The sequence below is a fragment of the Eumetopias jubatus genome, unplaced genomic scaffold (genome assembly GCF_037043125.1).
Source record: "Eumetopias jubatus isolate StellerSeaLion01/CBP00866 unplaced genomic scaffold, mEumJub1_p1.0 scaffold_11, whole genome shotgun sequence".
Classification (NCBI taxonomy): Eukaryota; Metazoa; Chordata; class Mammalia; order Carnivora; family Otariidae; genus Eumetopias; species Eumetopias jubatus.
In genome coordinates this window covers 45,225,715-45,242,111 of record NW_028274817.1, presented here as the reverse complement: position 1 = coordinate 45,242,111, position 16,397 = coordinate 45,225,715, and the positions used below count along the sequence as shown (strand labels likewise).

The 16,397-nt window shown below is 47.6% G+C and overlaps 1 protein-coding gene across 1 annotated transcript; it reads left to right on the top strand.

Annotated features, from left to right (window-relative positions):
• The first annotated feature begins 4,557 nt into the window (after positions 1 to 4,557).
• Positions 4,558 to 15,352, top strand: LOC114203787 (nuclear RNA export factor 2-like). The gene is made up of 21 exons (XM_088028552.1): positions 4,558 to 4,570; positions 5,825 to 6,008; positions 6,237 to 6,390; positions 6,680 to 6,763; positions 6,883 to 6,987; positions 7,104 to 7,184; positions 7,305 to 7,374; positions 7,522 to 7,610; positions 7,731 to 7,838; positions 8,016 to 8,125; positions 9,800 to 9,836; positions 10,258 to 10,326; positions 10,413 to 10,468; positions 10,608 to 10,715; positions 10,836 to 10,894; positions 11,005 to 11,120; positions 11,213 to 11,255; positions 11,839 to 11,911; positions 12,468 to 12,650; positions 15,109 to 15,169; positions 15,308 to 15,352. The coding sequence occupies exons 1-21, from the start codon at positions 4,558 to 4,560 to the stop codon at positions 15,350 to 15,352; spliced, it is 1,848 nt and encodes a 615-aa protein (XP_087884678.1).
• Positions 15,353 to 16,397: the final 1,045 nt, after the last annotated feature.

The window sequence follows — 16,397 nt, the reverse complement described above, 5'->3', positions numbered from 1 at the left end:
AATTATATCATTATATAAGAACGGAAGACTGACCAAGAAGTTGGTGATTGAACACAAGGAACTACTTTCACTACCTTCTGAAACTTCCTTAAAACGACGTTAAAGGTAAACAAATCAGTGCAATGGGAGAGTGCTTAGCAAGGAAAAGGCAAGGACATGGATGGATCTTTAAGAAATGCTGAGTTACAAAAAGCCGGGCACAGAGGGATACAGGATGTACGATTCCATTTATATGAAATTCTAGGAGAGGAAAAACTAACATAGAGAGACTGAGAGCAGGTCAAGGTTTGCATGCAGCCGGGGGATGAAGAGGAGATTAACTGGGAACCTTTTGGGGTGTGGTGTATGTTCCACATCTTGATAAGGTGGCGGTTAGACCTAATCTCCGATTATTACATATAAGGAGCTGGGATCAGGAGAAGTTGGGTGAATTGTGTAAGGTGATACAGCTTATTAATCAGCGAGAAGATCCATCCGCTTATAAATGATCGATTGCTCCTATTGTGCTGCATAATGAGTCAGTAAGAGGAGGGCTTCCCACCGCTCCCCCGGCCCCAGCGCCTGACAAAACCCTGACCCAGGCACAAACATCCTTTTAAGCAAGTAAAACATAAATATGAAAGCATAACTATTATGCATCCCAGCCACCCATTTATAAATACAGTTGACATTCTCACATGTTCTTTTACCCTGACTTCTTTATGTTTACATTTGCACCTAAAAAACACATAAACATTTGTTAATATCTTCTCCTGAGAAACCATACGGTAATATCTGACTCTTTTTCTTTTCAGAGTGTGTCATGTGGTGCGAGGGATACTCTGCCTTGCTTTTTGTAACCTACCACTCAAGCCTGGACCGTTTCCTGAATAATAATGGGTTTCTTGGCCCAAATTTTGGAAATGGGAACTTAGGCCCCCCAGCTAATCCTTCCCCTAATCCTTCCCACAGCCTGTTTCGGTCTGTGATCTTTTAATTTTGGTTCCCTTAAACAGTGTATCAGGTTATTTCCCACCAGGGCTGCTCTGTTTAACCCTCGCCACTTTATAAAGTATGTGAATAGCTGACACTGCAACCTGCCCTCATCCACCCATCTGTTCTCCTCCTTGTAACAACAAGTGCAATTAACACACATTCATCTCTTACTAAGCCCCAGCCCTTGTGCTAAGTTCCTGACCTAGGAATGACTAACTTATTTGTAGTGCTTGTTAGGTCACAGGCGTTTCTCCGGAGGCTTTGCCTGTATTGCCAGGTATTCGCTCAATTCTCACAATTTTCTCATGAGGTAGAAACTATCACTATCCTCAGTTTAAGGGAAAAAAATAAGGTGAGTCACCATGAAGTCCAAGTTACTTGCCCTGGACCACAGAATTTAGCACAAGGATGCAAACCCTGGTTGCTCTGACCTCAAATCTGATGCCCTTAACTACAATGATGTGTGACTCTGTGTTAGGGCTGAAAGGAGCACTGGGACAGTGGGCAATGATGGATGTGGTGTCTGGGACCAACATGACCCGAACTCCAGCCCTCTGTCCAAGAGAGAGACCCATTGTTGCACACTGTTCCCCATACAGTCTCTCCTTTCTCAGACTGTGTGGGAACTGTTTCTCTAGTGTTCAACTTGAAGATGAGGTAACAGAGACAGACAAGATATACGTGGACAGAAAGGAAGGCTTCCAGTGGGGTGTGTACCGCCAGGACGCATCCAGGTCCTCAGAGGCTTTGGCTACTTGTGTTTCATTCTCTTCCCAATGATCACCCTCATCTTTCTGGCCCATACGTCCATCCCTTGGCCCTTTTAGTCTGTATGTCAGGTACCCATGCCCCCTTCCTTCCCATCTATCCTTGACTCAAGGGACAATCATTTCTACCCCTCTTCTGTCAATATCAGCCACCCTCTGGCCCCATTGTCTTTCTGTGTCAAAGAGCCTGTAAAGAAGAATGAAATCATGCCATGTGCGATGACATGGATGGAGCTAGGGAGTATAAGGCTGAGCAAAATAAGTCAGTCAGAGAAAGACAAATACCATATGATTTCACTTATGTGTGGAATTTAGGAAACAAAAGCTATAAGCAAAGGAAGAAATGAGAGGGAGAGACAGAGAGAGCGCACAACAGAGAGAGAGAGGGAGAGAGAGAGAGAGCGCGAGCGCACAACAGAGAGAGAGAGAGAAAGGAACAGACCCTTAACTATAGAGAACAACCTGATGGTTACCAGAGGGGAGGTGTGTAGGCGGGGATGGGTGAGATAAGTAATGGGGATTAAGGTGTGCACTTGTCGTGATGAGCACTGGGTGATGTATGGAACTGTTGAATTACTATATGGCGCACCTGAAACTAATATAACACTGTATGTTAACTACACTGGAATTAAAATGAAAACTTTCAGAAAAGTACAAACTTCCAGTCATGAGAGAAATAAGTGTGAGGGATGTGATGTACAACATGATGACCATAGTGAATACTGCTTTATGGTATATTTGAAAGGTGTTAAGAGAGTAAATCCTAAGAGTTCTAATCACAAGGAAACAATCTTTTATGTCTTTTTCATTTACTTTACTTTTTGCCTCTATATGAGATGATGGACGTTAACTAAACTAATTGTGGTAATCATTTATGTAAGTAGAATCATTATACTGTATTCCTTAAACACACACAGTGCGATATGTCAATTATACCTCAATAAAAATGGAGTAAAAAAAGGCGGGGGGAAGACCCTGTAATACACAGCCATATAATTATAGGTATATATTTTGGCAGAAAATATTTTGTGTGATAAATTTTAAAAGTGAAACGTCTGGGTCAAAGCATAAGAATGACTTTTGAATGGTTAAACATACTGTAGGAAATTAGACTCTCCCGCACTGTTAGTGGAGAAGTACACTGGTGTAAATATCCTTAGGAACTTGTCTCTTATAGTTTAAAATACTTATGTGCTGCTTCTGGGAAGCTGTAGAGCACAGACTCAAATCTCGGAACTGCCCTCAATCCCAAGCCATGCTCCACTGGGTAATTTCGCCTCCGCCATTAGGAATACCTCGTATAGAGAATTCTAATGCTTTAAATTTGAAAAATCAATTCAAATAGTAAAATGCCAAGAGGTAAAAAATAATAATAATAATAATTAAATAAAGGGCATATTAAAAACAAGAAGCAAAAATTGGGTGCACATAGCACATATTGCATGAAATGAAAATGTACATTAGGGTCCAGTTTTGTGTGGCAATGTACTTTCCAACATGATTTGAAATAATGTATCCGTAATCTAATTATACAAATGTAAAAGAGATAATATTAGCACGTGTCCATGCACACACACATGCGCATGCACACACTCTTGCTTTCCTCTGGAGACAAGTACGATAGTGGCTGTCACAAAGCTGAGCACCCACAAACAAGCATGTAGGTCCAGAACATTCTTCCTACGCATACCAGACACCCAGGAAGCTCTATCTGCTGGATTTAAGGAAAGCCTCTCCTCATTTCTGCCACCAGTTTGCAAAAGCCTCCCTTCCTCAGATCAGAAAAGCCGTAGTTTTAGCATTAGTCAAGAGGGGTGTAATTAGCTCCAATTCTAACTGTACGCTAGTGAAAAATACTAATTTTGCCAAAGACAAATCCAACACATGCTAGTTTCACAAGCAGGTTATGAAACAGTTCTGCAGCCCATTTTTTTTCTGGATTAAGTAGACGTGGGTACAAATGGTTGAGATGTATGGATTCTCAAAAGTGGCTTTGTTGATCCCAAATCTACATTGCCTACAATTCATTTAACAAATACTAATTAGGCCCCATTATATGCCAGACACTGCCAGCTCAGAGTGACTCCTGATCTGCAGACACTGTGATCGAAACAGATTTCTTCATCTAGTTCAAGACCGGTGTCTCTACTTGGTCCAAGGCACCTGGATCCGCCCAAGCAGGAGTCACTAACTCCAGCTCACAAAACAGCATCCCTGGTCTGCTCACAGAAATCTGTCCTTGAGACCTGAAAGTCCACCATTAAAGGAGAATAAGCACACTAGCTAGAGGAACACTTAGGATGTGGAGGCGGACCAATAGGTGAGGACACAATTTCTGTTCCTCCACTGACTTGGCTGAGCAGTCCTGGGACATGTACCTAACGCCTGTGAGCCTAACAGTCATGATCTGAAAGGGGGCCGCGGATACAGATGTTTTCGGACTTCAGTGAGGAGGTCAAAGAACTCTAGTGAGTCTGCCCAACACTGAGCTAATGTTGCTTGCTGCTGGGCAAGTGGTGTTTTACTTCTCACCCTGTTCTTTCCCTACCATACCAGGGATGCCATTGCCATCTACTCAACGACATAGCAATGATGTAGGCAGAATTCCAAACCGACACAGGAGGTACCATGTGAACACACATGATGTCATAAAGGACACTCACGACCGTTGCTTAGCGGGAGGATCAGTTAATACTGTGGTAGAGACTGAGGGGGGACCCAGGCAGCCTGGGCGAGAGGCACCAGCTGATTTCCGATGCTCCTGTTGTTGCCTTTGATTTTGGCAGAACGATGGTGAGACAGGGATCGTGCCGAGATGCAACCCCTCAGTAAGTGGATATGCGTGTGTGCACACACACGTGTGTGCGTGGTCTCTCTGGCTTTTTAATCTCATGCCCACCCTCGTGTGAGACTCCCAAAACAAGGCTATGCTTGAGATCGCTCCTGTCTGAATCCCCTTGATGAGGGAGGCCCCTGGCCCTGTTTAGGCACCCAACTCACCTGGTCGGTCTGGGGAATGCCGTAGCTGTTAGCTGGCTCACTTTTAACACTTCCCCCTTGACAACGCTATTTCTGAAGTAATGTCAGTTCTCAAAGGTGACTCTGAAGCCCCCATACACCATACATTGGTCACGGGCCGTTATTCCTCCTTTTAATATTCGAGTTTTTCTTCTAATATTCACCAAACTAGGTCACCTCCTGGACCATCAAACAAACCCCAGCGAATTTTAAATCACACGGAGCACGTTCTCTGACCCTAATGGACCCATGTTAGAAATCAATAATAGAACGAAAAAGGAGGAATTCCTACACACTTGGAAATGCTAGTTGACATATCATCCCGGTTTGTCATTCAGATCCTCGTTATAGAGGAGCCGAGGTTAGCAAGAGTTGTCCCCTCAGCTGAAAGGCATTTCAGGCGGGGCAAAAAGAAAGCTCACTCTGGATATTTCAAACTGAGTATTGTTGACCGCAAGGCTGGAGGGAGGGGGACAGCTTAGGAGGCTGTTACATCAGTCCCACCTGACATTAAAGCTTGAACTACACCAGCAAAGGAAGTACAGCTTGCTGATTGTTAGTGGGATCAGTTTGGTGGCTGATTGTATCTGGGAAGCATGAGAGAGATTGCCTCCCTGGTACTGGTGTGGTTTTGAGACAGGCCTGAGAGAAGGTACAATTCAGAAGTCTTCGCGGTCTATGGCTGGTTTCCAGTCTAATCCATGGAGGCACACATCTCTTGTTCTGCTTTGTTCTGTTTTTGTTTTTATAAATCTGCTTCCTTCTTTAAAAGGTTCAATACAGTTTTCTCCTCCTCCTCCTCCTCCTCCTCCTCCTCCTCCTCCTCCCTCCTCCTCCTCCTCCTCCTCCTCCCCCAAGATTCCTACCCTGATAGTGCCATCTGTCAAATAAGGCCCTCCTATCTGGACAAGCAGAGGAGTTTCCTTTCCAGGGTTTGGGAGATTGGACCCTTAGGGCAGGTTGACACTTTGCTTGCCCTACCATGGTGTTAGCCTAAGATGTGGTGCACGGTAAGTGGACCACTGGTGTGTCTGTAAACTTGTATATTTGTTCCCCTTTTTGAGAATACAACGATGGTGGTAGCTCACCTCAAGGAAGAAAGAGAGTTTGGAGTTCTTTCCGAGGTAATTTTGGCAAGAGGAACCCTCGTTATGAACGTGGTGGATATGAGCCTCAGCCTTCACACCTCCAGGAGGATGATGGAAATGTGCTGAGGGGAGATGTCCAGGAGGACCCCCAAGTAAGACAGTCAGTGACCAGGCAGACTGGTTTGCATGCAGCAGCCCCTGGGACTAGGCGACTCTTTCACTCTCCCTGGTCTTCTTTTCCTTCACTGGAAAACTGAAGAATGCCGGAAGTGGAATGATGGCTAAGCAATCCCAATTGTTGTCCTGGTGACAGAGAGGTGAGGGTGTATAGAAGAAGACTTTTGTAGCATTTATGGCGACCCTCCTCCTCTCCACTTCCCCTCCACAGCACTCCCTATAGCACCCGGCGTGACAAGAGGAGAGTGAAAAGGCAAAAGGAGGGCCATATCCATATTACTGTGTGGAGAGAGAGAAAAACTCTGAGGAGAGAAATGGGGGAGAACACACAAGATGGAACCCCAGGGAGCTGGTTCAAGATCACCGTGAGTGTCTTGGCAGGGTCTGCATTAGATAGAATATCCTGGAACCTTATAGAAAGGAAGACCACATTAAACATCCTTATGTCAATTATTTGGAGGAGATCTTTCCAATGGGGAGGGTCTAGGGAATCCACGTTTGGCACAAAAAAAATAAGAAATAATGCCAGTGGTCCCTTCTTTCGAAGCCCTGTACAGCTCAGTAGAAGGTCAGCCAAGATGGCTGTTGGGTCTGTTTTCCCTCTTTAATTCTATGTTGTCTCTCCTCACTCCCATCCCTTCTCTTCACCCTTAGATTCCCTATGGGAGAAAGTATGATAAGACATGGCTAATGAATTCAATCCAGAGCCATTGCAGTGTCCCCTTCACTCCAGTGGATGTAAGAGAGGATGGTGAAGCCAGATGAGTGGGCACAGGGAAGTGGGGGCGGGGGGGGGGGAGCCCACTGAGCAGGAAGACTCTCTCCTCCAAAATTATTGCTGCCTCCCCCTCCTGCAGTTTCACTACGTGAAAAACCAGGCTCGGTTCTTTGTCCAGGATGCTGGCACTGCCTCCGCATTGAAGGATGTCAGCTACAAGATTTGGGATGAGAAGAACCGAAAGGTGTGTGTTGAGGGCATTACCTCTACCTAGTCCCGGGGCAGGAGGACAGGGCAGGGGCTGGTCGTCTTCTTTGGGATGAAAGTTCTTGGTGCTGACCCCACGTCTCTTTCCTGCAGATATCTATCTTTGTCAATCCTTCTACTGTACCCTACTCTGTGCGGTATAAGTTGGAGCCAGAAGAAATGGAGCAGCTAAAGGTAATGCAGACTCAGGGTCCATTGTGTGCCCACACCCAGACCCACCTCTTCTTCCTCCAGCCCCGGATTTCCCTATCCCCACCAGAGCCTCCCAGTGGCTTTCTCCATCTGTCTCTGCAGCTGACCATAAACAAACGCTATGACGTCTCCCAGCAAGCTCTTGACCTCCAGAGTCTCCGCTTTGACCCAGGTACCCTTGACAGCAGTAATTCTAGGGCAGGTGAGGGCACAGGGATCTGCCTGGGAGGGAGACTGAGGGATGGTGATGTGGGGAGGGGTTGGTGCTGGCCCTGGACCCCTCTCAGCCTTCTGATTGCCTCCTCTCGGCTTCCTGAAGACTTGGTGGGCCATGATATAGATATGATCCTGAATCGAAGAAACTGCATGGCTGCCACCTTGCAGATCATTGAAGAGAATCATCCCGAGGTGAGGCCTTAGGCCCAGTGCTGTTATTGATGGTAGGGGGTGGAACTCATGGGGTGGAGGAGAGATTTGTCTCTGAGGCCCTAGATAGTAACTGTCACTCTAACTCTTCTTCACCAACAGCTCTTGTCCTTGAACTTGAGCAACAACAAACTGTACGGGCTGGATGGCCTGTCTGACATTATACAGATGGTCCCCACAGTCAGGATCCTGAACCTCTCCAAAAATGAGGTGAGAAGAGGGAGCCAGATCAAAGTTGGGGTTGACGGTGGGTGGTAGTGCTCATCAGAGTGATGACAGGAGGCAGGAGAAGGTACCTGTGTGGAAACGTGGGGGCTGGGGGCGCAGGGGCCTGTGTGTCTCTCTTTCCCTGGGACTCCTTTCCACTTTCTTCCCCATATTGCTCAGCTGAACTTGGTGTGGGAGTTAAACAAGATGAAAGGGCTGGATCTTGAAGAGCTTTGGCTAGAAGGGAACCCCTTGTGTGACACCTTTCCAGACCAGCCCACCTACATAAGGTCAGTGTGAACACCTCTCACACGTCCTGGGAACCTTTGGTCCCGGCAGCCTGAACTGTGTCCCTGAGGATGCATGTGTGCAGGAAGCTGCAACCCTGGTCCTCCAGAATGGCCATAGGCCCCAGCTTCTCCTCTCTCCGTGTCCCTCACCTATAAGGAGTTTCCTTCCTCTGACTGTTCACCTTGTTCTCCTGGTCTGGGGTCTGTTTCCACCTCTCTGCATTCAGTGTTCTTCAGCATGCCCTGCAAGAGTGTGCTCCAGGAAAGCAGGGCTCCTCCTCCTCCCCGGGACCAGGAGTGACCAGCCTTGAGCCAGATGCTTGTGCCCTGGACTGAGAAGGGTCCTCCAGCCCAGGGCCTCATGCTGAGACAGGCTTTCCCACTCCCTGCTGAGATGGACATTCTCTTCCCTTGTTCTGAGAGGGGACCTCCTGCCCTTGCCCCAAAAGGGTTGCCCTCTCTCATCTCAGGCTGCCATGGTGGCTTTCCTGCCCCATGCTGAGGGCCAGGGTCCTGGGGGCCTGCCATCATGACAGCCATTCCTCTGACCCAATGCCAAGGGCAAGGCCCTCCTTGGGAGAAACCAGGGTTCCCTGAGTCAAGGGGCTAGGAATGGGTGGCTGCCAGTGAGCAGAGGGCTTCCTGAGGCAGGAATGGAGGCAGGTGGCAGAGGTGCTTGAGAGGACAGGAGGACAGGCCTCTCAGAGGCACGGACCCCTCCCCTCCCTCCGCACGTCACAGCATCCTGACTGGTCCTTCAGAGGAGCCCTGGGTAGTCCAGCACAGGTATGATTGCTCAGGCAAGGAACCGACTGAGACAGGAACAGGTGCCCAGGGGCCATCAGGAGGGAAGGCGGTGATCATAAGAGGGGGCCACAGACCCTCAGCCCCATGCTGACCTGGGGCTTGACCCTCTACTCCCTCTGGGGAAGGTCTCCTGCCCCCGTGGTTGCCTCATTTCCCATGCCCGGCTCAGACTGAGTTCACACGGGTGACAAAGTTTCAGCCAGCATGCGATGGGCCCCCAGCCCAACACCTGCATGTTTTCCATTCTTACCTTGGGTGCCAGGGCCAGTTAGGGCAGACGAAGGAAAGGACTGCAGCCAGGGAGCCATTTACCCCTTCTTCTCTCTTCCTCCTGATCCCCACCACCATGGTAGAGCTTCTTTCCCTTCCTTTTGCTTTGCCTTCTTTCCTCCTTTGTCTCTGGTTCCCCTATGTCTCTCCCACCTCTCCCCTCCTACCTTCACTCCCTCTTCTGCCTTCATCCGCCTCCCTCTCCATCCCTGCCTCCTGGGCCTTGCCTCACTCACCTCCCTGCCCTAGCATCCTGGGCCATCCCTGGGGGGGTATCATGGTCCTGCAGCATGCCGGACCCCTAATGAGGTAGCAGAGTGCTGGGCTCCCACCCCAGTCCCTCTTCTCTCTGGAGTCTTCAGTGGGGACTTGGAGGAAGGAAGGGAGGCAGAGAGGGGGAGGCAGCCCTGGAGCCTGGATTCCAAATGTTGCATCTTGTGGCACTGTAGAAGGGCGTCAGGGCAGTCCCGGGCGGGGGTGGGGGGCGGTGGAGCTACCCAGTGGAAAGGAGAGGGAGGGAAGGGAGGGAAAGGGTAGGAGGGAGGCTTCGCAACCCTGACCTAACAGTCACTTCTTTCTATTTTGGGTTTTGGATAGTGCCATCAAGGATTGTTTTCCTAAGTTGTTACGCCTGGTAAGTGACTACATTCATCACTGTCTCTTACTAACATTGATCACCACCACACCTGCCCTCAAGCCCTTTGGGTCTTGCCTAGATTCCAGGTTTCCCTCAGACATTTATCCATTTTAGGAGACCAGGACTCCCGAAAAAGACATGAATATGTTCTCTGGAAAAATGCACACACACACACACACACACACACACACACACACATACACACAACACACACACACACACACACAAGTTGCATATAATAGTAGATACTTTCAAGATGTCATGATGAAGACACCCTCTGTAATCTTGCCCATGTAATTTCCAGTGCCCTTTCCTACCTAACCTCTGACCCTCACCCTCTCTCGGGCTCATCTTTTCCCCTGAGCATCCAGGGCCACCTCCCTGGTCTCCACTGCCGACTTCTTCTTCCCTTCTCCAGGATGGCCAGGAGTTATCACCACCAGTTATCACTGATACTGACACACCCTGCTTGATAAAGCCCTGCAAGGTGAGGGAAAATTGATCAAACAGCATTTGGGCTATTACAAGGGAGGCTTTATCAGCCACATAGTCTCAAATGTCTTTTGGTTCCAGGAAAGCTACAAAGGATCTGATGCCCTGAAGAGTCTAGTCCTGCAATTCCTGCAGCAGTAAGTACTCCTGGGAATCTGGGGAAGGGGTTGGCTGGGATGGGTGAGGCCACCCAAGCTCAGGACTGCCGACTGGGTCTTGAAATCTCATTTGGGGTCCAGACCACAGAGATAGACGGTCCTCATTGCTCTCCCACAGGTACTATTTGATCTACGATTCTGGAGACCGTCGGGGTCTCCTCGATGCCTACCATGAAGAGGCCTGCTTCTCCCTGGCCATTCCCTCCAGCCCCGAGGACCCAGCCCTGTGAGTAGCAAAGATCCAACTCTGCTCTTGGGCCCTGTGGCTCCCCAGTGGACACAGGGAAGCTCCTGGAAATACCCACACTGGCCAGACCGCCACCTCCTGTTCCTCTTTCTCTGCTAGAAGCAGCTTGTGCGAGTACTTCAAGGAAAGCAGGAATATGAAGAAGCCCAAGGAACCCTGTGCGTGTGTGATGGGGAAGACTGGGCAGGGAAAGGGGGTGTGCAGGGGTAATTATAGGGCCCAGGGTGTGGCAACTCCCAACCTTCGCTTGCTTCTCCTCCCCGCATAGCCCTGTGTGTTCAGCCGCTGAAGCATACAAAACATAACATCGTGGGCTCCCTCTGTGTGCTGCCCAAAACACAGCATGACCTCAGCTCCTTCTTGGTGGACATGTGGTTCCAGACGGTGAGCACGTGCTTCCTCCCAAGGGCAGCTCCAGAAAGCCACGGGTGGGTAGGAAGTTTAGGTGGCTTAGCACCTGGGCCCTTCCCTTTCAGGAGAAGGTGCTCTGCTTCTCTGTTAACGGGGTGTTCAAGGAAGGTGAGCGTGCATTGGGCCCCTCCCCAGACGCCCCACTGCTCCCTCCCCACTGGCTGAGCTCCCTCTCAGAACTGTCCCAGCTTCCCTGATCCCTTTCCCTCTCTTCCTATTCCGGCTGTGTTCTCCTGCCTCCACTCTGTCCCCAAACCATCCTGGTCTGAACCGGCTCTATGCCTGTCTGCCCCACACAGCTTGGGCATTAGGGACACAGTCTGTTTCCCTAATGAGTTTCATGGCTGTCATCCCAAATCCTTATTCTGACAACTACCTGGGGTGGTTACTTAACCTCTAAGTTTCCTCGTTTGCAAAATGGGGCTACTAACACCCACCTCTCGGGCAGCTGTGAAAAATGAATCAAATGAACTTGTGAAGTGGTTGTCACACCACCTGTCACATAGTAGAGGCCTTGTCACTGGGAGCCTTTTGTTTCTACCGTTGCCATCCCCATACCAGACACCCCGACTCCCAGTGAACAATTGTCCCCTTCGGCATGAGTATCAAAGTCAGACCCTGACTGGGAACACCGTGTTGGGCATGTGAAGCATGTGCAACTCTAATGGGGTATTGTTGTTCGTTGTTAAAGTGGAGGGAAAGTCTCAGGGCTCTGTTCGTGCCTTCACCCGGACCTTCATCGCTACCCCTGCCAGCAATTCCAGGTGAGTGCTACGTTGTAGGTGGGAATGCTCGTCCCAGCCTGGGCTCAGGGGTGTGGGAACGTGGTGGCGAAGACATCTTGGTTTTCTCAGTATTGTGGGAAGCCAACAGGTAGATCCACGGAGCGGTCCGGTCTGGTGGTTTAGAACGTGGGCTCTGGAGTTAGAGCACCGGGTTCTCTTCTTGACCCCAGCACTCAACTGAGTGTGTGTGATCTTGGCTAAGTCACATGACCTCTCTGTGACTCATTGTCTTCCTTGGAAAATGGGGATTAGACTGTCCATTCCCTTGAGCTGTTGTAAGGGATAAATGCGGGTGTAAAATCATCCCTGGGTTGCAGGTTAAGTACACATCTAGTGAGGCTGGTAGACAGTCTCTGCACAGGTGGGCTCTGTGGGAGGGGTGGAGGCACCAGCCAGGGAATCTGGGGGCGGGGGGGCAGGCACAGTAGAGGTATGGAAGGAATCTGGTTGCTGAGTGGGAGTGGGAGCAGGATCATTGTTGGGGATGTGGAGTTGTACATTCATCCACTTGTCGGAGGGCCCATTTTCCCTTCAGTCTATGCATCGTGAATGATGAGCTGTTTGTGAGAGATGCCACCCCCACTGAGACTCAGAGTGCATTCTCCAACCAAGAGCCTACACTGACCCCCAGCTCCGTGCCCACCCTCTCCCAGGAGCAGCAGAAAATGGTGCATGCTTTCTCCACTCAGTCTGGGATGAAACTCGAGTGGTCTCAGAAGTGAGTGCTGGGTGTACATGGGAAGAAGGGTGAGCTGGGACAGCGACTTGGGTGGGGGAGCGTGAATCAAAGAAACTCACAGGAAATTTGGAAAAATAACATTTTGGACAGTTTGCTTCCAAAAAAAAAAAAAGAGGAAAGAAAGTGGGCCCATGGAAAAGGTATCATACTATTATATATGTGAAGGATTTAAAAAATAGTATAATGCTCGATGACATTGTCTTATATATAGAAAATCTGAGAGAACCCACCAAAAAGCTACTAGAACTAATAAACTCAGCAGGGTTACAGGATAAACGACCAATATACAAAACTCATTTGCATTTCTATGTACTTGCAATGAGCAGTCCCAAAATGAAATTAAGACAACAAGCCCATTTACAATAACATCAAAGTAGTGAAATATTTGGAAACAAATGTAACAAAAGAAGCACAAATCTTATACTCTGAAATCCATACAACGTTGTCGAAAAAAATTAAATAAATGGAAAGACATCCCATTTCCAGGGGTTGGAATATTGCTAAACGGCTTAATATTGTTAAGATGGCAGTAATACCTAGAGCAATCTACAGATTCAACACGATCCCTGTCAAAATCCTTCTCTGCAAAAATTGACAAGGTTATCCCAAACTTCATATGTAAGTGCACCAAAACTATCTCAAAAGAAAAGGACAAAGTTAGAGGACTCACACTCCCTAATCTCAAAACTTGCTACAGAGGTACAGTAATCAGGACTGTGTGGTGCTGGCTTGTGGACAGTGCATGAATCAATGGAGTAGAACTGAGAGTCCACAAATAAACCCTCACAATTATGGTCAATTGATTGTCAATGAGAGTGCTGAGAAAAATCTGTTGGGAAAAGAAATAGTCTTTTCAGCAAGTGGTACTGGGACAACAGGATATCCACATGCAAAACAATGAATTTTGACCCCAGATTCACATCATGTACACACGTAGACTATAAATGGATCAAAGACCTAAAGGTTAAGAGCGAAAACTATAAAGATCTTAGAAGAAAACAGGTGTAAGTTTTCATTAATTAGGCAAGTGTTCCTTATATATGACACCAAAAGCACAAACAACCGAAGAAAAACAGATAAATTGGGCTTCATCAAAATTAAAAGCTGTTATGCACCAACGGACACTATCAAAAGAGTGAAAATCCCGCCAAAGGGATGGGAGAAAATATTTGCACATCACATACCTGACAAGAATATATGAAGAACCCTTGCAGCTCAACAGCAAAAGGACAAACAACCCCATTTTAAAAAGCGGAAGGGGGCTCTGAATAGACATTTCTCCAAAGAAGATATACAAGGGACCAAGGAGCACATTTAAAACTTCTCAGCACCATTAGTCATTAAGGAAATGCAGATTAAACCCACAATGAGTTACTACTTCACACCCCCTGGGATGGCTTTAATCAATAAAATGAATGATAACAAGTGTTGGTGCAGACGTGGAGCAACTGGAGTTCTTATGTATTATTGATGAGAATATAAAATGGAACAGTGGTTGGGGAAAACATTTTGGCAGTTCCCCAAAATGTTAAACATGGAGTTACCCTATGACCCCGTAATTCCACGCCCAAGTATCTAAGGAAAACATATGTTCACTCTAAAACTTGTACAGGAATGTTCATAGCAGCATTGTTCATAATAGCCAAAAAGTGGAAACAACCCAAATGTCCTTTAGCTGATGAATGGATAAACAAATCTGGTACGTCCACATGGTAGAATATTATTCAGTCATAAAAAGAATACAGTTCTGATATATGCCGTGCCATGGATGAACCTTGAAAACATGCTGAGTGAAAGGAGCAAGCCTCAAAAGGTCACATATTGTATGATTCCATTTATATGAAATGCCCAGCATAGGCAAATCCACATGGACCAAATGCAGATTAGTGTTTTCCAGGGTCTGGGGAAACGGGAGGAATAGGGAGTCATCTCTAATGTTTAAGGAGGTTTTTTTTTTTTTTTTTTTTTGGTTGTTGTTGTTGTTCGTTTTGTTTTGTTTTTTAGGCGATAAAATTACATGGGAATTAGATAATGGTGATGGTTGTGCAATCTTGTGACTATACTAAGAAAACACTGAACTGCACACTTTCAAATGGTATGTGCATAAAAAAATAATAAAATGGCGTGTGCATTATATCTCAATAAAAATGATTAGAAACCTGTACTCTTAAATTTTTCCATTTATTTTCTTGAACGTCTCTCTTTATCAATGTATATTAAGTTCCCTTGTTCTTTTGGAGAGCTTTATTTTCTGTTTTGAATTCTAGTGGGCATGAATGCCAGTGATAGGCATTTTCACTAGGTCTTTCTTCATCATTGCACATAGCGTTCATACCGGTGCATGCATCCCAGCAAAAATGTGGCACAGATTTAGCATCGCGTGGTCAGCATGTCTGTACTGTGGTACTAATGGAGATAACCTGTTCTCCCACTCCAGGTGCCTTCAGGACAACGAGTGGAACTACACCAGAGCTGGCCAGGTCTTCACTATGCTCAAGGTGAGGTGTAGGAGTCATTAAGCGGGCTACAGATGGGCATTTCTGGGCCTTCGGGAAGGCCAAGAAGGCGGAGGCTGGGTTGCCTGGGAATGAAACTCCAGATCTGGGTCTTCTGATGTCCCAACTCCTTCCCTCCAGAATGAGGGCAAGATCCCAGAGGAGGCCTTCAAGCAAATCACCTAAAAGGAGCCTTGGGTGTCCACGCCATCATTGTTTCTCTTTTGTCCAACCTAAGGCCATGCCCATGACTGGGGATGGAGGCCTGGCTGACCAAGAAATCAAAATGACCTTGCAAGCCAGGTAACATAACCACCTGAAGGATCAGTTGTTCCATGTATTTTCCCCACACACGATTGCTGTTTATTTTCATAATAAAGAGTTATGTTGCACGTTGTATGTTGTGTGTCCTGGATTGCTCTTCTCCTGCCCCAACCATGAGCCAGTGAGTCCGGGCCTAAAAGGCCCTGTCCCCTCCCCGACATTATTCACCCTGGCGGTCCCCGGCAGGGACACAGGCTTGACTCCATAGGTAGTATGTCAATAAGTTCTGGTGAGAAGGTACACACATTGCTTCCAGGGATTGGCCTTTGGAAACGGTGTGACTCAGTCAGACGCTCTACCCGGAGGCCTGCAAAAGGAGGCATGTAACCTGGAACAATACGGGCTTTGCAAGGGCTGCCTACCGGCTAGTGAGGGCAGTGGAAGGAAGGACGATGACGACTCACATATATTTACTTCTTATTCCTAATCATTGGAATGCATTCGAAGGCATACTGTCAACAGTTTTATGACTTGCACACAAGTGAATGGGCCCCTTCACACCTCTCCCCATGCTTGCATTTGTCTTCTCATCCATCCACTGTACTGCCCCCTCCCCCTCTCTGAAGGTGCACTCTGGGAGGGCTCTCACTTTAGCACCTGAGAGTGAGGGAGAGCCAGCCGGTTTGCCCAGTGCATTTCTCAGAGAGCTGACAAGGGTGCTCCGTGTCCATGTATGTGCTTGAGGAGGTTCAGACATTTAGTTTCACTTCCAGACAAACAACAATAGCACGGAATCTCACATTATGGTCGGTTCTGTGGGACCTTTCTCAATGAGCAGCAATTGGCAGTCCAGAATCGCAGGCAACAGTTGAAAGGGACACTTGTGCAATTTATTTTCCACACTTCTGTAATGTTTGGACTTTAGACCACAAGCAGGCATAATTCTCTCTCTCTTTTTTTTTTTTAG

Excerpts from the sequence above, each read along its gene's own strand:
- LOC114203787 (XM_088028552.1), top strand. Across the intron at positions 6,988-7,103 it reads GGGATGAGAAGAACCGAAAG|ATATCTATCTTTGTCAATCC; the intron begins GTGTGTGTTGAG and ends TCTTTCCTGCAG. Across the intron at positions 10,895-11,004 it reads GAAGAAGCCCAAGGAACCCT|CCCTGTGTGTTCAGCCGCTG; the intron begins GTGCGTGTGTGA and ends CTCCCCGCATAG.